Raw genomic sequence first — 24,547 nt, 5'->3', positions numbered from 1 at the left:
TCAAAGTGAGTATTTCCAATCCACCTCACACGTCACATTAGCAAGTAGTGCCATGTCAGTGTTACGTCAATAATGATATCATCTCAGATCATTTCGAAAGAAAAATGTTAGAGAGATTAAATTAAAATAATTTTCATAATTAAAGAATTAAATTATTATGATTTTTAATAAAAGAATTAAAATGAAGAAAATGCATTAGGACAGGGATTGCTAAGCTATTTTGATCTTTACATTTTGCTTATATATTTTATGAATCCTTTTTAATCTAAAAATTAACCAATTAATTCTTTTCCAAATAATCCATATAACATTTTCTCTAACAAAACTAATAAATAAAATTACCCTTCAAAAAAAAAAAGCCCCTAAGTAATGGGCAATTATTAGAAAACGCGGGAGGCAACGGTTATTTAAAATTTGTTGTAAAGAGCTACTGCCAAAGATGGTAACGTTAGAAAATCATAATTACATTTGAACAAAATGGTAATGAAGATGCACAGAAAACCAAAAAAAAAAACCCAACCCGATAGCCTCTTTTCTTTAGAATTAACTGAATGGCAAAACGTGGATTTCCTGCAACAAATTGTGGGTTATCTCTCTCTCTCTCTCTCTCATTGCCTGATTCCTCTGCTTCTGGTAACCTTGGATTACTCATACGTCCAATCTAAGTTTGTTCTCGATATCAGCAAATTCCATTTTGCTTCAGAGACTTTTATCCTCAATTGGCTCATTGATGTCTATGGGAAATGTGGCTCCTAGAAGGTATTTGATAATATGCCCCAGGGAATTTTTTTTTCTTTGAACTCGATCATGGCTACGTAACTCAAATGGGTTTCATTATGAAGGTATGTGGACTTTGGGTCGTTACCTGAGCATGATTGGTGCTCACGGAATTCATAAATATCAGGGTTTGCTTTGCTCCGGAAGATAGATTCAAAAGAAGCTCTTTGTTATTTCGTGGGGATGCATAGAGAGGGTTTTCTGCTTAATAAATGCTCATTAGGTAGTGGTAGTGCATATGGGCGGGATTAAAGGACGTGAAAATGTGTGCTCAAAACCATGATTTGATATTGAAAACTGGATATTTGTTTGATGTTTATATGGGGTCTGCTCTTGACATGTAGGCAAAGTTGCTGAGTGGGGAACATGGGACAGCAAAGGATCATTGCACACGATATTTTAATGGGTGAACGTGATGTTTATACTGGGTCTCCTGTATCAGTAGGGAACATGGTTTGGTACCGTGAGGATCATTATAGTTGCATGGTTGATTTCCCTGATCGAGCTGGCTGCCCCAATGAAGCAAAGAATTTGATAGAGGCAATGTTTCTTGAAGCCTGATGCTGCTGTCTAAGGGATCTTTGCTTGGTGCATATAAAGTACATGGCAACATTATCTTAGGGAAGTATGTAGCGGGAAGCTTTTACAAATTGATCCTGGTACGTGGTAACTCTGACCTGATGTTCTTCTCGCATTCATGTATCATGCATGCTCACCTTAAAAGAAGGAGACATGTTATTTTAGTAAGGAAGCTGATTAGAAAGCGAGGAGTTATCAAGCAACCTGGTTATAGCTGGATTGGTAATTTCATGGTGAAAGATATAAGAGACATATCCTTGGAAGAGGATATCTGTTTGATTCTCGAAACTCTTGCAAGATAAATGAAGTGAGCTTAGTATGCTACATACTGGTGATCAAGAAGCCTATGAGGAGCAGAGTGATCTGAATCAACCTTACACCAAACAATTTGCCATCTAGAGCTGTTGTTCGGTAATTGTTTTTTAAAAGTGATTTTGTTCTAAATGGTGACGCTACATCGTCACATGTTCTGAAATTCCTCATATCTTGCTTTGTCTATCTCTCTCACACACTGTTAGATTCTTTTCTCATAATAGGAACAAGAAGAAAGAAACAGAAAGAATAAATATTTGTCCCAAGGTTCTCCACCTCTTGTGTGGGATAGCCTTGATTCTAACTCCAACTAATTATATCTTCGCGTGTTGAGTAACCATTGTCCTTTCTTGGTAGCATGTCCTTCAAATAATTTGTTAAGGTTGTCAAATGTGTGGTTACCACTGTGTCATATACAGGCCTGGGTCAAGTTTTCCAGCCACTTTAATTTATACTTGAATACCTGACCCGCCCAATGCCCGGTACCCGTAAAGCAAGTGGGTACGTGGGAGCTGGTAGAAGTTTTACCATCCCCAAGTCCCATTTGGCCATGGTGGCATTTTAGATGCCATGTGAGTTGACACCTGGCTACAAAAATCTTTTATTTTGTTTCAAAGGAACCCTATCAAAATACATTAAAATTAATTTTTTTTAAAAAATTGTGAAAATCAAATAAAAATATATAAAATGGGATGTAGAGAGCAATATTTTTGCACACATTGAACTGTTTTTCTCTGGCAGAGATCAAATTCAAGAAGAGTTGTACATTGTGGCTTGAAAAAAAAATAAAACGAATAGACAATACTAAAACAAGCCTCGAAAACAAGAGAAGAGGAGGGGCAGGGGGTATGGGGGGGAAGGAACATGTTGGAACAATTTGTAGGTGGCTATTACATTTCTTAATCTATAAATCTCTTACTAACATTATTTTTTTTTTTGTCCGTTTGGCTCCTATCTTATGTAATTCCAAAACCATGTGAACCATCTTGTTACCATACACGTGAGAGAGAGAGAGAGGGAGAGAACGAGAGGATTCTTCAAGAAAGTGCTGCCCTGAGACTCCTCTGCGAGCATCTACATCTGAGAATGACGTAAGATACGAACCTGTAAACCAAGATGAAGCACACCATTATGATCACATTCCTCCACCTGCTTTCTTCGCCATACCCTTCTTCTCTAAGCACTGCCTCTCCACTCACCATGCAACTTCCGAACATGTACTCCAAGCACTTGTCTGATTCTGAGAACTCGTTTATCAGAAACCCTTCGAATGGATACTTAAACAGAGATATGTAATGCATGAAAATCCAAAACTTGGGAATCCCATGCTTTGATATGAAGTAGCCGGAGAACAGAAAGAAGGACCCCATCACACCGGATATCACTGAATTCCCAATAATGAAATTAGGCACAAGAGCACTGAAACACACCACAACTGAATTTGCGGTATAGAGAATCAACCAAATCAACAGCAGGAAGTGCATGAATGCCATGAAACTTGGATTTAGTCCCACGATCCAGTATAATGGAGCTGAGAATAAAATTGCTAGGATGAGTAGGAAGGGTAGATAAACAAGCCCGTTAGCGATGGCGTATGATGAAACTCTGTAACTTCCACATGAGGTTTCCTTCATTAGAATCTCCCTTTCTTGCAAAAAGATTGGCAGTGCTTCTGTGGTGCAAGACAGCAAGAATGTCAATATAAATGCAAACAAACCCACTTTTTCCTGTGCTCCAGTAAGATCATCCTTGACATTATGAAAGATGGAGCCTAAAACAAGCCCGGATATCAGCATTTGAATTGTCCTGCATGCAAACAGCTCCTTGGTTCTGAAAATGTTTTTCGAGAACCTATGGGTGAGAACTATGGTTTCCTGCAACCTTGAATTGGCGAAATCTCTTGGGAAGTCAATCCCAACATTGACAATGTCTTCGTCGACAACCTTGGATCGCTGAAATAGCTGTTCAAGGGTAAACTTACCACTTCTGCTTTCACCTTCGTCGCTTTTCCTTTGGGGTGATGGAGCAGAAAGCACCTGTGCTAGCGCTTTTTGCTGTCCCTTTCGCTGTTGTTGAATAGCTTCAATAGACTCGATGGCAAATTCAATCATATTGACATGAAGAGGAACCTGCAATCCAATTTCCCTCAAATTCGCACCAAGCTGATCCAGCGTACCTTGATGCAAAACTGAGCCATTAGCCATCATAAGTATAGAACTGAATAACTTCACAATGCGAAAACCGGGCTGGTGAATGCTTAAAATTATTGTTCGTCCCAAGGTTTCGGCCATGACCTTGAGCTTGTCAATAATTTGGAGTGCAGATGTGCTATCAAGACCCGAAGTTGGTTCATCAAGAATTAGCACTTTCGGGTCATGAATCACATCAACACCAATAGAAACCCGGCGCCTTTCTCCACCAGATATCCCTCGGACCCTATCATCACCTACTCGAGTCATGGCTACGTGCCCCAATCCAAGTTCCTGGATCAAGGACTTCACCCTGGCCCTCAGCTGAGCTTGAGGAAGCCTTAAACGTAACTTGGCACTAAACATGAGGGTTTCTTCAACCGTAAGGAGGGGAAAGAGGTTGTCCTTCTGGGTGACATAACCAGAGATTTTCTTGAACTGAGCCTTATCAATGGGGCTTTGGTTGACGAAAATGGAACCACTTTGTTGGGTGAGCTTCCCAGCAAGGATCTCAAGTAGGGAAGATTTTCCTGCTCCACTTGGACCAACGATGGCGAGGATTTCCCATGGTTTTGCTCTGCAGTTTACATCCTTTAAGACATGTCGGATACCGGGGCATGCTTCTTCAAACTTCGATGATGGCTGTTGTTGTAGTTCTAGATCAACTTCTTGCTGCTTTACTTGCTGCTGGTTTTTGTTGAAGATTTTAAAAGGATTTTCTCCATTTTGTCTATAGACCCTGTAGTTGATACCAACCGCCTCAATCTCACAACCTTGTTTCTTCATTGAAGAAAGCTCTCTGATTCTTTTTTTTCCTCTCTCTCTCTCTCAAGTTTACTCCCCCACCTTCTCTCTGCCTCAACTTGTACTGAAAATAAGTACCAGAAAAATTCCAATTATTTAAATGTAAAATGCTTCTATTTTATTCCAAGGTTTTGGCCTCAACTTATCAGTGAAACTAGGTGTGTGGAGCAAATGGTTTAACTCAAACATGCTGCAATGAAGTTTGTTCTTAAATTGTTTACGTCGATTCACGTGCAAATGTTCTACCTAAATAAGCTATTACTCTCTGTTATCTGTAATGAAAATTTTGTATACCTCACGTGGTATACATTTTAAGTACATTTTGAGATTTAAATTCTAATGTATCAAACATAGTCATGGTAATACAAGAAATTAAAATTTCATTAACATAATCATTAGTCTTAGGTAAAAATATATCTTGTTTTCGAGTATACACATACCTGAGAATTGTAGGAATTAAGAAGGTAAATTGCAAAGGCTGACACGTACGTATCAGTAGCAATTCGGGAAGGCACGTGCATGTAGGACCCTGGGAAATTAGACAGAAAAAATCAAAACAATGGTCCACATCCACTCTCTAACTTGTGGCTGTAATCAAATTAAACTACAGTAGTTGAAAACGAAAGGAATTCCTTTCCAATTTCATATATATATATATATATATATATTTATGTATGCCTCAAATTCTTCAGATAAAGATCAAATCAGTAACATCTTTGTTTATGCAAAGCTATCTTACAAGTCAATGAGCAGTGCTTTATTAGATGATAAACAGAATGAAAATGTTTGCAAGAATTCAAACATTATGCATGGCCTGGGTTGAATAAAAGCATATACCACCCAATTTCTTCGCATCTGTTTACAAGCATGGCGTGGTTAGATCATTCGAGCACCGTCTTCTTTCTGTGATAAACTTCATTATTACAAAGATGGAAACGAGATTTTTCACCTTTGGCTATTAAAAGCAAGGGGTTTGGTAACGAGTTTCCTTAATATTTGACAGACCAGTCGGTGATTCTCAAAGCATAAATTAAGATGAAGATATATTATTCTCAATAATAATGTTAACTAAGTGACATTAGGATAATCCTTAACAGTATATATCCCTTTGAAATTTTTGAGCCGAAACTCAGTGTTGAGTTCTTACCATTGAAAAACATTATAATACTTGCAATGATATGAAAGGACGAAACACTCGTGATGGGAAAATACAGATAGGATGAATCTTTTTTGTGGATGAGAAGCAAGAGAAAAAGATCTTCATTTTTTGCTGGCCTCAAATTTCCTGGTGAGTTTTCATGGGCAAAACCAATTTGTCTTGTACCCTCGTTTTATTTATTTATTTTAAGTAATGTTTGTTTGGAGATGCTACTGTTTCATAAAGGAGAAAACTAAGCATACAAGGATCAATGTTAAATAGAATAAACGAGAGACTGAGATAGCACCCGTGAACTGGCTTTTTCTTTCTCTCTGGCGGGTCAATCAGGATGGACCCCACTTTCTCCCACCTTATTTTCAATCCACTTTGCTTTATTGCACAGACTTCCGCCCGTGAACCCCTCCCCTAACCTTTTTCATGTGGACGTGGGTACCCAAAAATATCATGGCCCAAGGAAATAAAGAGGAATAAAAAATTATTCCATCAATTAAATTACCAAACACTCATTTAATTTCCCTCCATTCTATTCCACAATCAATGATTATTCCTTCAACCAAACTTCTCTTTTAGTCCCTCATAAAATCAGTCCTTTTAGCTATATTTTCCCATCTCTTTCACATATATTTTAAATTAGATAACTAATTATCTCATAAACTTAAACTGATTTAAAAGAGTAGAAACAAAAGATTAAGTTGGATGATTTTCAAAATTTAATTCAATTGACAAGACAAGTCCAATTACTTAGTTTAAGTTGTATTCAGATCGAAAATAACACTAATATTTTGGGTAAAAGAAATAAAGTACTCCTTCATTCCCATGTTAGTATATAAACCAAAGCATGCATACAGCAAGAGCAATGTGATTAATTCCCGCTTTTTCCCCTTTTTCTTTTTTGTGGCTGTTGCTTTGCCTTTCATTTGAGGAACAAAATCCTTTTGAGTTTTGAAGTAGTGATCATAGCTGCTGGCACAGGCTATGTAATTCAGTACCACACAGACCTTAGCACATGAATGTTTCATACCAGACACCCTGTCATGGCTGTTAAAAAGTTTCCTTCATCAATTATCATATACAACATACTTGTCTTCTTTGTATTTTAGTAATCAAATTATATCTAAACACTCGACTTACATGATGCTTCATTGCAATACATAAATATAATCCGTACAAAGAAACTTGTCTGGAATGGAGATAAGTGCAATTCTCTACACTAGAAAACAGGTCGGTTGATGCTTCTGAATGGCCCTTTGGTTGCTTGGTGGGTAGGTTGTCAACAATCTGGAAGAAAACAACAGTCAGAAAAAATTTTCAGTATTATTTTTTGTCAGGTAACCAAACTGTCTTTATTGGCAGATGATGAGCTAAAACGGTTGTTTAGGTAAGACCACCAGCCTGCTATAAGTCTAAGTTAAATTATTAGCCTTATTTTAATCCAGGTTTAACCTTCTTGATTGTACCAAATTTGGATAATCAAGTATGACTGCATCTTTTTCCAGTATAATCAAGACAAAAAAACGTATGTATGAGTCAAAGGCAATCAAGATCCAAGAGCAATTCAATATCAGAATAATAATAAAAAAAATTGAAAAAATTTATTGTTGCAACTGATACGTAAGAATAAGATAACTTGTCTTTGTCCACTATTATTATTCCATGATATATAGAAAAGGAAAAATGCTGATTTCTTTCATTTTTTTTTAAATACATTCATTAGTTAGAGCATCAACTACATGGTCAACAATTGGCTTGTGTACAACTTAAATTCTGAATACATTCTCATGGTTAAATCTTGACCTGTCTTGAATATTGTTGTTGAAACAATGGAGTTTTATGGAGGCATTGTTTTTCGGTACATGAGGAATGACGTGTTGGGTTTTCAGCTACACAAGAGAGGATTATTTGTTTTAAAGTTCTTAGCACTGATATAATTACCCTTTTGAAACAAGCTTTACACCATTGATGAGAGGTTTTGAGCTTTGCTGAAGTTGACTATGACTAAGCATATATAACTAAACATATATGATCACATATCCACCATAACAGACACTGGATGAGGATGGAAGTATATGGCTGGTTATATAAAAACAAATAATCCATGTATAGACTGATCTGTAACAGGTTCAAGCTAGTGGGAAAATATCTCCTAGTCCTGGAGCCCTACCTAGCTATATTAATATACCATTTGCAGAACCTCATCCTTTCATCATAACAAAACAGAAAAGAGAGTGCTACTTGACTTTGAGGATTCATTCTTTGCTGTCTTCTTTGCTGTCTTCACTGAGTTGTAAGTTTGAGCTATTGTCCTCGCAACTTGTAACAGAGATATTTAAGCATAAAAGACCAAGTCCCATTCTCTCTCTCTCTCTCTCTCTCTTACACAGACACACACATTCATGAAAAGAAGAAAACAACTTAATGCAACTTATTATCATATAAAACAAATTAAAAAACCCACCATTTTTTTCCTTGGTGTTGCTTTGATTTCTTGCATCACAACAAGAGCAGTACACCTTAAATGTACTGTCATTTGCCAAATGTAAGCTGCCACAATTCACGAGATCAGACTTGACTAATAATGAAAACAAATCAAGTTCATTAGAGAGAGACAGAGAGAGCTGCAGGGGTCCCTGCAACAACAAAAGAAAAAAGCCTTGTGATCCCTTTAATAATTTCTCTTTGTTTATCTATCCGAAAACTTCTATTTTTGGGTTGACAATCCAAGTCTGGTCAGTCATCTCATCCGTGACACTGATATATAACATAATAAATGAACAAAAATCCAAAAGGTAATTCAGCATAAACATGCAATGCTACTGCTTTCGGAAATGGGTGCTTTAACTTCTGCTAAGCCAAAAAAAAAAAAAATTTAAAACACAAAAGTTGGAGAAGTCAAATATTAATAATGCCTAGGTAAATTTTGCTGTTATATATATATCGTCAAAGGCAATAATATAGCTTAGATAACTTTTGCTTTCAGTGCCTGTCTGGTGCATCTATTTTTTATTTGAATTTGCACACTTAGTATCTATATTTAAAGGGTTCAAAATATCTATTTAATGTATGCCAAAAAATTTGGAATAGGATATGAGGGGAAAAAAATTAGTTATTTGTTTTCTTTTCCAGTTTATATAACGTTAAACCCAGACGCTTGTCCCAAACTGGCGGCCTTGTCCGGTTTGGAGATGGGATAATTCGGCCCATTTTCAACCCAAGTTCTTTATATAGGGCTTTGTGACATAACTCGTCACCTTTGTCTAACATTTAAAAAAAATTATAGTTTTTTTTTAAAAAGCAAAAATTAATATAATATTTGAAAAAAATTTAAAAATTCAAAAAAAAATTGATTGAAAAGGGTATGGACGTTAAAGCTTTTTAATTCACAATTAAATTTAGAAGAATTTTTATATAATTAAAATTGATTGAAAATTTATTATTTTCCTTATTATTCTTTGCCTTGTTTAATTCTTATTACTTATCACATAATTAGAATTCCTTTAATCTCTTTTTTGTCTTTATTTGATTTGTTGGAATGTAAAAGAATCTAATTTAAATATAATTTATATTAAAATAAAAATATAATATGAATTCAATTTAATTTAATTTATTTATTTTTTAGAATGTCTAAAAAAGTTAGATCAATTATAATTTTCTCACCAAAAAATCATTCCAATTTCCATCAAAATTTTCCTCTTTTTGTTATAAAAATATCCATTAATAAAAAAAAATTGTCAGCCACCAAGAGCTCCAACGGATGTATCATAGTTGGGAGTTGAAACTGTGTGCCACTCACAGTCATCCAATGGAGCTTCAAACCTTTCGCTCTATATCCTTTGCAGGTACCCATCTCCCTCTTTTGTCTTCCTGTTAACATGAACTCATTGCTTTGCTTTAAATTATTTTTCAGAATTGAGAGGGAAGCCATGGATTCTTGTGTCCTTACAGTCTCAGTATAGAAAGGCCCAACAGGGAATTTTGGTTATTAAATGTTATGGCTTTTTCATTGAAACAGGATACAGTTAAATTATATTTTCTTATATTTTTTATGCATATATGGGGATTTGAACTGTTTTTTCTTCATTCTGTTTTATTTTATATTGTTGGGAGAAAGCCTCGATGTTAATTTAGCTATCTATGGTATTGGGTTGGAAAACATTATGACGACAAAAAGGCTTATTGGACCTTGGAATGGAAAATTAGAAGGAAGACAATTAAAAAAATAGAAAAATAAATAAAATTTCGTTCCGACCAAATTCCGACCAGAGTGTTAATGATATTACGGCTGTGCAGTTCTAATTATCAAAACCAACTTCGGTTATTGTAGAAAATGTGATGTTTTTGTTGCGAAATCATGTGCTCAAGTGGAATAATCGTAACAGATTTAGTCTAAATACCAATGCTTTCAGGGCATGGACGTTTTTGGAAGCATTCAATATCAGGAAGGAAATGCTTCTCAAAAAATATCAAAACTTTAGTTTCTTGTTCATATAGCACAGAGGAGAATGATACTTTGCCATCCGTAAAACAGCTGTGTAATGCGAAAGTGATTTATGCTGTGGCTCCAGCCCTGGGTCATAACAAGGTATATTTATTCAAGCTGTTGGCTTTCATCCTGATAAGCGAGTTTAGTGTTATAAATTTCTTAGGTAAATAGTTTATAGCATGCTTTCTGGTTCTCTAAGGTTTTTATATTTGGGGAGAACTTGATGTTGGTGAAGTTTTATTTTTCTTTCTTTCTTTTGGTATAGATATCTTGGTTTAGTTTTAGGACACGAGTTCCAATGCATTTCATGCTTGAACTTCAGCTTTTCTACCTAATTAAAGAGGTCCTAAATCAAGTTCATCGTCCAAATGTTTGACGTATGGCATGAGCTATTGTAAATCAGCTGGAGCTGTTTTGATGTATTTCTCCAAATTTTATATAATTTTTTCTTTTCTCTGTCTTTATTTTAAAAAAAAAATCACTTAGATTCCCATTTTAATGGCAACACTAAATGATTTTAACTGGTTATGAGGTTTTCTTTATGTTTGAGGGCATTCTTCTTCATTTACCTGTTTCCAAGCTTGTCCCTTTTTTCTTCTATTTTGGACTTTTTAGTAGAAAGCCTTGTTGAAGGTTTACCTTTCTCATGCAAGAAAATAATTTTAAACTATGATAGGATATTCCCATTCTGCTAATTTATTTACTCTTCTCATGTAATTTAAAACATGATGTAACTATGTTCTGCTGTCTTTGCATTTTTCTCAAAATGTGGGGTGGTTGTAGTTTGGAGGCAAGTAGTATATAATCTTTCAAGTAGGTTAAACTTAGAATGGTTGAAAAATAGTCTTCTGTGAAATGTGATTGTTTCAGTCAAGCCCTTCATTCTTGAGCAGGCAAAGTTTTTGTTTTTGATTATGCTGTTTATCTTCCATTAAAATTTAAGATAGTGAATTTATTTGATCCTCCATATATGTAATCGGTTAAACATAGTGAATTGTTCTGAGATTTGCAGTTTTATTATGGTTTTCTTACTGCTATAGGAGTCACATCCTGAATCCAGTGCTAGAGTTCCTGCAATTGTGACTGCTCTTGAAAAGATGGAGCTTACCTCAAAGGTACTGAACTGTATCATTTTATGTCATTGTTTTTTTCTATGTCATTTGACTTCAAATTCCTTGTTTTTACATTTTTCACACTTGAACCTTTTATTCAATTATCTTTGTCTTTGGAATTTGAATCTAGGAACACATTACACACTGCTTGATTGATATTATGATAACCCTATGCTGTGATGGCATCCTTTGTTTTCTGTGCAGTTTAAAGAGCATTGTAAGGTTGTATATGAATGAATATAAAAAAAGATTTGTCATTCCTTATGAAATAGGTTATAATACAATTTGCCACCATTGCCATGAAATCACCAGTTCTAACAGTCAAAGTGGTGTTCATTGCACATTGCACCAGGTGTTAAGGTTGGGTGTTAGAAAGAAAAGTATAATTTGTTAGTTTCTGGAAAACATTTTTCACATTTTATTAAAGAGAATATCAATTATGAGATATTTTGTTTGAGCCTAGGACTGAATATATTTTTAAAATTGTTGTGTCTTTATGTTGCTTGATACAAATTTAGTTTTTGTGGTAAGAACTTAAGGGACATAGATTTTGCTGCTGACAGAACTGCCCCTGTCAACAAAGTGTTATTTTTGTTGGTTGTCTACAGCTTTTTTGATCATTTGATAGTTTCCTTTTCCTTTTCTTTATTGGAAATGAAAGGTAAAAAGCAATGATTCACTGCATTAATGGCTGAAGCAAGGGTGCTCTCAGATCTTAGCCCCTCCATAAGAAAGACATTAATTTTTTCATTTCCTGGAAATGAACTGTGTATGAAAGAGAGGTGGATTTTTTTTTTAAAGAAATTTTATAGTAGAGATGTGAAGTTTGTAGCAAATTTAACTGAATGTGATTGAGGGTAGAAAGCTCAACACAAGTCTGTAATGATATTATTTTGACAATTTCCTTGGTATTAATTTTCTTTCACATGTCAGTTTCGTGGCTCAGACATCCTTGAACTTCAAAATTTTAAGCTTGCTTCAGCTGATGACATTGCAAGTGTTCATGCAAAAGCTTATGTATTGGGCCTTGAAAAGGTGGCTTCTTAGTCATGTGCTTTACCTTTACCTTTCCATTTATTATTTGAAAAGTAAAACTCCAAATGTTGCATGCTTTGACTTCTAGGCTATGGATCGCGCTTCTGAGCAGGGTCTTATTGTAATTGATGGCTCTGGACCAACATATGCTACTGCCACGGTCAGTTTATTGTGTTACATGTTATTGTTTTTCTTTCCTAAGCTTGTGGAAACGTACCGGCAGTTAACAGAGATGCATTTAGGATTTCTATTTGGTGGATGGGGCGGCATACTAATTTACGAAAAATATGTATGAACACATTATACAAAATGTTTTTTTGTCTTATTAGTAATCAAAACTTTTAGATATTAGATAAACCATGGACAATAAAAGCTACTTTCCTGTATTGAAGCAAAACTCTGTGATTGTTTCAAACAGATTCGCTACAAACATTGCAAGAGTTTTTTCTTATTTCACTAGCAGTACTTCTAAATATGTCTTACTCAATGTATGTAACAAGTTTTCTGATACGGTCCCTTGAAACGGATAGAGTTATGGGACGGTGTGTGGAAGGGTTTGGTTTAGTTTGAGGTACACTAGGTACTTGGGTGGATGGTTTCTTTTTTCGACCTATGTTTGTAGTGCTGGCTCATTAGAGAGAACCTGCAGATCTCTTGAGTTTTGAGTACTCAAAAACTTGAATAGATGCTGCACACCCTCCTTTTATTAACTTCAGTCCTTTTAAACTACAGCTTGGTGGAATAACCACCCTTAAAGCAAGAAAGTGGAAAGGTGGAGACACACACAACCTCCAATAACATGAAAACAGAAAACTACCACTAACAATAAAATTGGGTGGAGACATAACCTCCAACAACTGAAATGGAAAACTACCACTAACAATAAAATAGGAACCACAATGAAACTGTTAACAATAAACTGCCAGCAACCAATCAGATATGTTGATTTAGTTTATACTTCCCATGTGTGAATCGCTTGTAAACTAAGGGATTATCAGATGTGCTAACAATTTCCCTTTTTGTTAAACAAGCTTTGTCACAATCTTCACAAGAGAAAATGTTATCATTGGATGAAATGTCAATTTCCTATATCAAAACAAACTTTAAAATAAATTTACCAATTGGTTCATTATAGTTTTATGTATAGTCTTGACTAACTGTTTACATTTCTAATTTAAATCAACTAGCTAAGTTTGTGCTATTCTAAAGGAAAGGCCAATGTGTGAACACGCAAATAAAGATGAACATATTTAATATATCATGTGCTTTTAACTAGGTGCATTAATTGTATTTCATATATCACAATTCTTTAAAAATAAAAAATGCCTCTTCCATTTATAAGTGCAGAGAAAATAAAAAATCCCTTTAAATTTTTGTAACCATGTAAGCTCACTAACTATAACTTTACATTGTAATCTCTCATTTTTTTATAAAGAAAAAAAAATTGGTTAGTATCAGTATTCCTTACACCTTTTTAATTCCTTAGAATACCTATGTTGTTTTCTTTTTCCAATTCAGTGGGGGCAGAGGTAAAAAATTTCTCAACATTTTCTGGTATTTTCTTGATAGTCTCAAACTGCTTTTAGGATCTCTGTGGGGCAGCTGTCCCCTTTGCCTCCATTGTGGATCTGTCCCTAGCAGTCACACTCTTCTAAATGCCTAGTATATTGGATTCATAATAGCAGATGTAACAATCTCTATGTTTTGAAATATCATATGTTTTTTCACTTACAAGTGATTACAAGAGCTAAACATTAAGACCGTTTGGTATTAAGAAAATTGAACAAATAATTGATTGAATGCATGTACTTTGCTCAAAAATGGGTTCAGGTTTTTAAGTATATGTTGTTTATCTTCTTTTTTATGATGCAGACATTCTGTGAGTCACTCGTTGCAGCTGGAGCAGGACTTGCCTTAGTTGATTCAGTGGTGATGCCTCAACCTAGAACGTTAGTCATTCGAATGATAATCTATCATTTCTCTTATTAGCTGAGATAACTTCATCTTAAACCTTTAGCTTTCAATTGTTAAATTTCTAAAAGGTGAAAGCTCTATTCACCAGTGTTTGCTTTAAAGCAATCAAATGCATTTTTAGGGTAGGGAACCAAAAATAGCTAAAGGTGCATGAAATTGAGTGCTGACCCTCAAAGGCATGTAGCTGATTGTATGGGGAATATGCCTTTCTTCCTCAATAAGTGAGGCATATGTCCATGAGTAATTTTTCTGTGAGCCTATGAATTACTGTCCATACTTCAACAAAAATCTAGAAAACAACATTTTGTAGACTGAGCATTGTCATGGTTCACTATCAAATTTACGTTAGAATATCAGGGAAAGGCTTTCATGGTTATTGTAAAATTTTGGTTTGGGCTGGCGTTCATACTGTTTTGGGTTGTGACACTGTTTTGGGCATAAAGCTAGCTATTTTTGGTTCTCACCAGCTCACATATCTGGTCAGTCCTATGTCCTGTTAAATCTTAGCTGTACAATTTTGGTGGTGTAGTTATTTTTGATATGAGACTCGGGAATTATAGAGGAAAAGAGGATATATGAGTTGGCTGAGTTTAGAAGAAAACCAGAGTACGCACTTGGGATATCTGGGCTGGGTTGGGTCTTTTACTTTGATCTTTTCTAAGGACCCAAATTTTAGTTTCCTAGAAATATTCGAATAAAATTATGTTGTTTAATTTATGAGAATATCAATTGTTTTATAATTTTAAAATAGCTTGACAAGCAGGCTACTCTTTTTTGACCTGAGTAATTAAATCTTCAAGCTCAATAACCTATCGAGGGTTTTGTTTTGCACAAGAAAGTTTAGCTAATCTTTTGCTTTGATGGATGGGAATGCTGCTGCTGCCATGTTGCTGGGACTCATGATTGAGCCTTCTGACTCCATGCTAATGTGCTATCTCTTCAGCAAAGTCACTGGCAAGTCCATGCTGCATCTTGATCAAAACCTAATCAAGGATTGACTTGTATGGAGAGAAAGAACCTTGGGAAATATGAAATTTGTTTGGTGGGTGTAATCTTCAATATGGTGGCGATCTCTACTTCTTCACTAAGTTAAAGAAGAAATCTCAGAACGTTTCCAGGATGAATCGCTTTGTTAGCATTGGTACGTGGATGGGTGAAGGTCAGGCAAGCCAATAACATATTCTCGATTGTCAGCTGTACAGCCCCTAGGGTTCAAGAAAAGGTTGTGATGAGGGCGGAGTGTTGTAGCGAGTAGGTCAGTTGATCATGTATGAGTATAGTTTGGATACTAATTTGGTGCCTAAGAACGATGATGGTTACATGCTTTGTCAACTAAGAAAGAATTGTGAGGAGAAAAACGCTGAGAAAAGAAGAAAGTTGATCACGAGAGCCAAGGTTTATTATTTGCTAGAGATTTAAGGTGGAGTTAGGGTTTAGTGATTGGCTAGGAATACAGGGTATATATGTAAAGGAATTAGGGTGATATCATGGCTGTTCAATTAATTATGGACAATAGCCAAGAATCTTGAAATCTTGATGTAATGTTTCAAGATGAAATGAAATTTGGCTTATCAAAATGATCCTAAAACACTACATAGTGCCTTGAGAGGGGCTAAAAGGGAGAGACTAAGTAGAATCTGTCTTGAAGGAAGAGAAAGAGAGAGTAGGACAGAGATTTAGCTTGGCAAATGCTTTGATCTATGGGTCAAATGTCATTGCATGGAAGGATGAGGTAATTGATGAGGCTCTGCAGCAGAGAGTAGAAGCCTTTTTGCTTGTTCTATTTACATAATACCAGAAGGCTCATTTTTTAAAGTTTTTTTTTTCATACTGTCATTCTGGTACAAAGGTGTTTTGAAATTTTTTCTTTTCTTTCTTCTTATTTGTCATTCTCTTCATTTTGCCACTTCTCTAATGTAGTTGATGTTGGATCTAATGGTTGTAAGGAGTTGCTAGTGGGCCAACCTTTTTGCAGGTTGTTTTACACGTTATGCTATTTTTGATGGTTCTAGGACTTTGTTTTACCTTCTTCAATGTAACTTACATGCCGCTTAATTATTTGATCAAATGTCCAAAATCAATGGATGAATAATTAATTTAAGATTTTATTGAAGGCAAACAGATTATAATGCAAATATTACTATTTTTTGTATTTAATTAATTCCCAGATATCAAAAATTAATACCTATAAAGCTTAAACCAAAATGCTTTGGGGTATGCATTGCCTTACTCTTTGATATTTGAGAACACTGCTCTATGCTCAAAAGATTAACACATACTTTCTTATCGGGAGATGGGCAAGTTACTGTTTCTGAGTAGCTAAAACCCTAACATAATTATGTCATATTCAGGTTGCAGCATCAAAAAACCAACTAGATCCACCAATGGGTTTTGCTTTGATAAGACCTCCAGGACATCATGCTATTCCAAACGGTCCTATGGGGTTCTGTGTTTTTGGAAATGTGGCTATTGCAGCTCGTCATGCTCAGCGTATACATGGATTAAAGCGAGTATTTATTATTGATTTTGATGTTCACCATGGGAATGGAACAAATGATGCCTTCTTGGATGATCCCGATATATTCTTTCTTTCAACTCATCAAGTAAGCAATTTTTCTGGTGCATATCAACATTTTTTTGTGTCTTAACTTGCTCTTCAGTTGCAAATGTGTATCTTGCTAGATGTTATTGGTATAGACTGTACAAACTATTTGTTGCTAATCCTGTTCTATTCTGCTCAAACCCTCCAGTGTTGGTGCTAGGAGGGATATGCTGAACTAACTTTTCACCTATGTCTTCTTCTGATTTTGGAGTGCATCTGTTAGAAGTTGAATGCAGATAACACTAGTAGCAAATAAATCAAATCCTAATTTAAACAATGTTGATATAGGATGGAAGCTACCCTGGCACTGGAAGAATTGATGAGATAGGTCATGGAGCTGGTGAAGGAGCAACACTTAATCTACCTCTACCTGGAGGGTCAGGTGACACTGCCATGAGAACTGTTTTTGATGAAGTCATTGTGCCATGTGCTCAAAGGTTCAAGCCAGACATAATCCTCGTCTCTGCAGGGTAAGTTTTCCTTGTCCTTGAAGTTTAGTATATGCTCTAACACTATGACAGTTAAATTTTGAAGGTCTCTCTGGTTAGATAATGAATTCCAGAGAAGGGCAGTGAAATTAGGGCTGTTAATGTGTTAGAGTTGTAATCATTTCATGTAGTACATGTATAACAAATAAATGAGTCGACATGAACATAATACAATTAATTAATCATTTCAAAGTCCTTAACACGAAATGATATGTTTATTATACAGGTTACACAACATTATACAGTTGACGCATTTAAATACAATTAACCTGTTTGGACATGACACAGTTAATCCATTTAGATGCGATTAACTTATTTAAACACAAATGATAAGGTGTTTTATGTTTTTTAAATATTAATAATATAATAAATGAACTTAAATAGGATAGATATGTTGAATAGTATGAATTAACTTGTTAATATGATTAATTAAACATTTATAAATGTATTATATATGGATTAGGCATGTCAAGCCGCATAAGACACGAATATTTTTTGGTCATAAATGGGTTAACACGATTATGACATGAACACAATTATACAAAACCCAAACTCACTTAAATCCGCACCATGTTAGTGGGTCGTGTCCAGGTATCAATTGGGCATGTGATAATTCTGTTCATATAATAATGGAATCAGGTGGGATGTAGATATAAATTAAACCTGGTTGTTTTAATAGATTATAAAGAAGATTATACATCCTCTAGCAAGGGTTTGATTGATCTTTGTCCAGGTATGATGGTCATGTATTGGATCCACTAGCCAGTCTACAGTTTACAACAGGGACATACTACATGCTTGCGTCTAATATCAAGCAACTTGCCAAAGAACTATGTGGTGGCCGCTGTGTATTTTTCCTGGAAGGAGGATACAACCTTGATTCACTTTCATATTCCGTGGCAGACTCATTTCGTGCATTTCTTGGGGAGCCAAGTTTGGCACCTGGGTTTGATAACCCTGCAATATTGTATGAAGAACCATCAACCAGGGTGAAGCAAGCGATTCAGAGAGTAAAGCACATACATTCGCTGTGATTGTGCAGATAACCGAAATCTTAAAATCTATCTAAGCCCGCACTGTCCTATATTTATCTGTGATGAAAATGAAGTCGTGATATGCAATGGAGATTCTTCCATAATTTGTACCATAAGTTGATGTCCAGATGGTCAACGACCTGAATCATAAATTGATGTAAATGAGGTTAAATTTGTGAACACGATTGTACATAACTAGATGGTATAGTTCTTCATATAGCTAAATGATAAGAATATGTCTTAATGTTTATTGTCCTCTGAGTTGCTCAATGTGTAAGTGAGGTCTTTGAGTATACTTTTTGATAGCTCAATGTGAAGCATCGCTCTCTCTGTGAGTTGCTCAATGCTTACTAAACAGTGACTTGATAACATGACCAAACATGAACAACTACTTGCGATTATTTGTAATCTCTTCAATGTAGAAAGGAATAGATTGTGTCATATGGATTTGATATAAGACCTTTCCAAATTTCAACCGCTCTTGCATCTCCATCCATCTATTGCCTGATCGAGTGTTGGTAGGGGCTAATGAGGAATGAGATTCTTGTACTCAAGGCACTGAATTGCATTAGTGAAATGACTGATTAGCCACTTAGCCCACTGCCAATCATTTCGTCTTTAATGAAAAGATCTTATTCTATTTAAGATAGGAGATATTTAAACAAAGGTTTTTTGAGCAGAATTATATACATTATACTATTAAATCAAATGTTCAAGTGGAAGTAGAATAAATATACGTAAATGTCAGTAATTTGTTTTAGTTAACAATTTGAACATGCATGCTTCTTCTTTTTCATAATTCCAGTTTATTCTTGTTCAATCAAACAATCAAAGGAAGAAAGTATTAAGAATTTTTTGCCTTCTCTGTTAGTTGATACTTGATAGCTAAAATATGCATGTTAAGTGTTATGATCAGGCGGACAAGGTCTAATTAGAGATGAGAAGTGGCACCCCATATCCATGTCAGAATATATACAAAAAACTAAGGATGATAGATCCTTATCCTTAATTAAGATAACACCTAAATAGTCACAAATAAAAGGGAGATGGCCAAGGACCTTAGGAGTAAGTCCACCACTCCTAATCTCTCACTCCTCCCTCTCCTAAATGTCTTCATCCAGCGGAAAGCAATAACCTCACTACCCATCTCTTTTGCAGGGCTTCAAGACCAAATGAGCCCAACAAGTCCATTCTCACTCATTAATGTTACTGTGAAGATTAAGATTAAACCTCTATCTTCACCGCATGAATTTCTTTAGTGTCTCAATCATAGCAAAATATATATGCTTCTTATCACACGTAGAGAAAAGCGTCACATCCCAAGTAATTACTGGTCGTCTCTTTAACCCCCAAACCCATAATTCAGTTTGGTGGTGGGTGACAAAGAAACACCTAGAAACATGGCCTCCTCCTCCTTCCAACCTCAATCCTAGTTTCCTTGTAAAATTTTTGTTGAGGCCTAGCTTTGGTATTTAACTTTTCTGTCAGAAACCAAAAGACAGATGGAAGGAAAAGATTAGCAAAGCAGCTTCAATAAAGTTACCATATAACATATTCCAAGTGTGAAAACGAATATAACCTCAAAAAAGCATCATCCTTGTCGACAAAGGGATCAAAGAAGAGAGGGACTGAACATTCAGAGATCGACACGATGAAAGAAAAAATAGTAACAGAAAAGCAAGCTTTCGCATCTCTCAAAGCAATAAAAAACTATTACAAATTCTATAAATGGGAAGTAAGCAGTGGCAATGATGATTGAACAAACATGTAATCTGGTTATTGACTCTTCAAGCTTTCCTTTTAGGTATGTCCTACCAACTACAATAGCGAGGCTATAATTTGCCAACTTTAGAAAAAAAATTGCAATCATGGCGGCTTTGGGATAAAGATGTTAAAACCAACAAAAGTGTGATGCTACTGTTCTTCTATTGGCACACGTCATGGGATTTGATTTCTTACATCAGACTAATTTGTTTGTTTCTCTATTTTGTGTTCTGGATGATTCCCCGTGATATATATATATATATATATATATATTACATAGTAGCATGTTTTTGCTGATAAAGATGTGAGCAGAGAAACGAGGCACCATTATACATACGAAAGAAACATATATACTCATGAAACAATTTGACGAAGACTTCCTTACCGTCTTCAGAAATCTTAACAATTCTCTTGGTTAACAGGTTTCATGCCCCATGCTCCTTTAGTGGATTCTCAGCTTCTGAACTTCTTGTTTTGTTGCTTCATGTATATATGTAGGGGGATTAATTAAAGTATATTATCAAGCCGACACTGTTTAACAGTATTGTGTTTGGTCGAGAAGTTTACAAAATTTTGAAGAACTTAGAAATGCAGCAATTCACAAATGGCCCATTTCTAAAATCTAATGAAATTGATTTATGGAATTTTCAAATTTATGGTTTGGATGCATCATTTGGTTGTGTAATTGTTATCTCTATATTTTGACAACTTAAATTTTAAAAAAATTATATGAAACATATTCATTTGATACGTGAGATTTCAACGATTAGAATTTAAAATTTTAATTTAAAAATTTTAATAATAAATTTTTAAATAAAAAAATGAATTTATTAGAAAAAAATTATTTTTTATATGTAGGGCAGGATTATATATATATATATATATATATATATAAACAAAAGCATATACGTACATTAAGCCTTTTTAATTAAACCATTGCTTGGTTAATATTTGGTTTTGGTTTGAATTTGAGAGGAAGATTGCATATATTTTAAATTTCTCAATCACTTCATATGTCTCCTTAGATATGAGGAAATATGTAATTTTCAGAATAAAAAATGTGTAATTATTTGAGTTTTGCAATTTTCTTAAAAGTAAAAGAAAAAAAGATAGCAATCCTTTTCTTCTTTATTTTTTTCTTCTTTTTGGCCTTTTGGAAATATTGCTTGCTCCTGTACGTGTTACTTAAAGGAATGGCCAGTGTGCAGCTATCCTAGGTGTCAAGGGCTGTAGCTTCTCAATGACCGCCATGGCCAACTTTCTCTTCTTTTTCTTTAGCTTTCCCTCTCTTTTTGTTACTAGCAATCACAACTTTTCTAGTAAAAAGTACACTTCAAAAGAAAATCATGCATGACCAGCTAATGTGGAAGAGAGATATTTATATATAGTAGCAACTTTTGCATGCTATGAAAGACACATGCATGTTGATTCATATTCAACTAAAAATCAAAGTTCAATCACAAAACCATGTTTTACAAGTGTTGTCCCCTAAGAGATATAAAGACTAAAAACTTACTTCCCTTTTGTGTAATTTAATAACAAACATTAACACGTTATTAAAAAAAAAAAGTAGCACATTTATGTCTATCTTATTTAAATTTAATTGTTCTAAATAGATATGTCTTGTTATAAGGGCATATTGTGTCACATATAAACAATTATGAGGGTTTGACTTATGATTTATAATTGATAAGAACGTGTTAAATTTATCATATGGCCACAGAATTTGATGTTCCATTCTATCTGTAAATGGTGACATGAAAGGTCTCATCGGCATCACTATAATTTACAAGCCAAGGAGAGGAGAATGAGAAGGAAAGATGGATGAATTGCTTGGTTAGATCTAAAGCCAAAAAAAGGAAAAAGGAATATTAAAAAGATATAAGTATAAATTGAATAAAATCATATAGAGATAGCTCTCTCTCTCTCTCTCTCTCCCTTTCAGTCACCCCAAGCAAGGAAGGTGATGTGAATTGAAAAAACATGAAAAACACAATTAGGTATGATTTTTCCATTCAATCATGGCAATTTGACTTAATCAAACACTCACAAGAATGAACATTAGTTTGTTTCCTACTTTTCTTTGATGATAACTATGCTAGATACTTTTTTTTTTTCAAAGACAACTTCAAGATTTTGTTGATCAAGAAAATTTTTATGACCCAATAAATAAAAAAGTAAATAAAATAATTACTTTGTGTTGTATGATTTTGCCAGTAAATCAAAAGGAAGAAAGGGGTTTTTTTTTCTCAAAAAATATTTTTTTGACTAATTAAATGTTTCAAAAATGGCTAAGACAGATCGAAGTCAGTCTTCTTTTCAGTTTTAGTCATTAATCAAAGAAAATTTGATCCATTAATTTTCATGTAAATTGGATAATTTAGATTATACCCAAGAATTAATTATCACCAGAAAACATAAGGTCTAGTATTGGGCCAAACAACTTGCAGATGAAGCATGACAGTGATATATGCTAATCCTCCATAAAATTATATATTCAATATTTAAATGATCTTAGGGAACTCAAATTGTTTCCTTGAAAAAACTGTAATCTTATATTATCCATTTCCATGGAGTCCATCCCATAATTTATTAATTTTTATTCAGTAATCTTATATTATCCATTTCCATAGAGTCCATCCCATAATTCTTTAATTTTTATTCAGTAATCTTATATTATCCATTTCCATAGAGTCCATCCCATAATTCTTTAATTTTTATTCTTTTACGGCCGCCTTTTTATCAATTCGACTGCTGAATTGTCTAAGCTCTCTCTCTCTCTCTCTCTCGCTCCCCAACATTACAAATATTTGTAAGACAACCTATAAATGAAGCAAAGAAAAACCAAAGCAACAATCTCACTATATAATGTTCACTGCCTGTTAATTCTGCAGCTGCTTAATTTCGTATTCCTGTTAAGATGGAAATGAAAGATGGGTGCATCAACCTTCCTCCAGGCTTCCGATTTTGCCCCACCGATGAAGAACTTGTCCTACACTTTCTCTACCCTAAGGCCTTGCTCTTACCTTGCCATCCCAACATCATTCCTGAACTTGATCTTCATCTGCTTCACCCTTGGGAACTGAATGGTTTGCGATTTTTTCCATCTCATGTTGTTCTTTAGAGTGGTTTTTTCTTTCTTTCTTTCTTTTGTTTTGTCCATTGTAGTGTTAACATGGTTCTATATTGGCTGAATAGGCAAGGCACTGTTGAGTGGAAACCAGTACTTCTTCTTTACCCAGATGATGGAAAATCGAGTCCTGGAGAATGGTTATTGGAAGCAATTAGATACTGAGGAACCCATCTTTGGTGGTGCAGGCAAGAAAATTGCGATGAAGCAATTCTTTTTGTTCCACATAAATGAAGCTCCTTTTGGTATAGAAACAAATTGGTTGATGCAAGAATATCATCTTTGTAATTGGGACTCAACTCTAACATCATATAAACCAAAAGGAAATCAAAAATTGGTAAGAAATAATTTAACTGTTATTGATTTGTATGATTATATTGCACTTTGATTAAAGTATATACCTTTAACTAATTACATATCTAAGTTGGAATTTACATTGTTTTTCTTAATTACTCCCTTTTTCTTGTGCAGGATTGTAGTAAATGGGTTCTATGTAGAGTTGAAGAGAGTAAGGGTAATTCTCAGAGCTTCAGCTACAGCAATGAAGATGATGGAACTGAGCTTTCATGCCTTGATGAAATGTTCTTGTCAATGGATGATGATCTTGATGATATAAGTTCCTCCAAATTCTTCTGAATTATAACTAGTTTCTACTTAGTTTAGCTCTTTCTATATCTTCGGATGTAAAATGAATTTGGCTGTGTTTGTAGGTAGTATTATGCTTATGTCTAAACATCCAAGTATATTTTTATTTTTCCTTTTCTCAATCAACAACGATCCTGGGGTTTTCTTTTTCTTTTCCTTTTTTCTGGCTAAAATGCACAATGGATATTAGACGAGAGATTTGCTCTCATATTTATTTATCCTTGAAGACCGCTTATTCAAAGGGGCAAGGCTTGCCACCAATGCTTGCTGTGTGTTTTTTCTCTTGCAACCATAGCCTGAGCTTTGTTAAGACTTGGCAAGGGATCACAACTCACCACGTCGATCACAACAACCATTTAAAACCAGAAGAAATTCCTTCTGCTGCCCCACAAATACCTTTAGGCACTTTTGAATATATATGTGTAATATGTTCCTAACTCTTCATCCCCATGAACCTTTAATA

The 24,547-nt window shown here is 34.7% G+C and overlaps 3 protein-coding genes across 4 annotated transcripts; 2 read left to right on the top strand and 1 right to left on the bottom strand.

The window, feature by feature from the left end:
• Positions 1-2,369: 2,369 nt before the first annotated feature.
• ABCG5 (ABC-2 type transporter family protein) lies at positions 2,370-4,829 on the bottom strand. The gene has a single exon (XM_021417857.2). It carries the CDS (start codon positions 4,641-4,643, stop codon positions 2,706-2,708), a length of 1,938 nt encoding a protein of 645 aa, XP_021273532.1. The 5' UTR covers positions 4,644-4,829; the 3' UTR covers positions 2,370-2,705.
• Positions 4,830-9,493: 4,664 nt separating this feature from the next.
• Positions 9,494-18,795, top strand: HDA14 (histone deacetylase 14). 2 transcript variants are annotated; one of them, XM_021418801.2, is made up of 9 exons: positions 9,495-9,656; positions 10,224-10,399; positions 11,341-11,415; positions 12,346-12,447; positions 12,536-12,607; positions 14,320-14,376; positions 16,773-17,024; positions 17,312-17,493; positions 18,245-18,795. In XM_021418801.2, exons 1-9 carry the CDS (start codon positions 9,572-9,574, stop codon positions 18,543-18,545), a joined length of 1,302 nt encoding a protein of 433 aa, XP_021274476.1. In that variant the 5' UTR covers positions 9,495-9,571; the 3' UTR covers positions 18,546-18,795. The 2 variants fall into 2 exon arrangements, with proteins under 2 accessions (XP_021274477.1, XP_021274476.1); XM_021418802.2 differs by lacking the exon at positions 14,320-14,376 and having other exon boundaries at positions 9,494-9,656.
• Positions 18,796-23,130: 4,335 nt separating this feature from the next.
• Positions 23,131-24,547, top strand: LOC110409743 (NAC domain-containing protein 104-like). The gene is made up of 3 exons (XM_021419196.1): positions 23,131-23,398; positions 23,508-23,776; positions 23,911-24,547. Exons 1-3 carry the CDS (start codon positions 23,230-23,232, stop codon positions 24,073-24,075), a joined length of 603 nt encoding a protein of 200 aa, XP_021274871.1. The 5' UTR covers positions 23,131-23,229; the 3' UTR covers positions 24,076-24,547.

The sequence above is a fragment of the Theobroma umbraticum genome, unplaced genomic scaffold (genome assembly GCF_002168275.2).
Source record: "Theobroma umbraticum cultivar Fairchild unplaced genomic scaffold, ASM216827v3 scaffold_44.0, whole genome shotgun sequence".
NCBI lineage: Eukaryota > Viridiplantae > Streptophyta > Magnoliopsida > Malvales > Malvaceae > Theobroma > Theobroma umbraticum.
The sequence above is the reverse complement of the archived record's forward strand: the minus strand, read 5'-3'. Positions and strand labels throughout refer to the sequence as shown.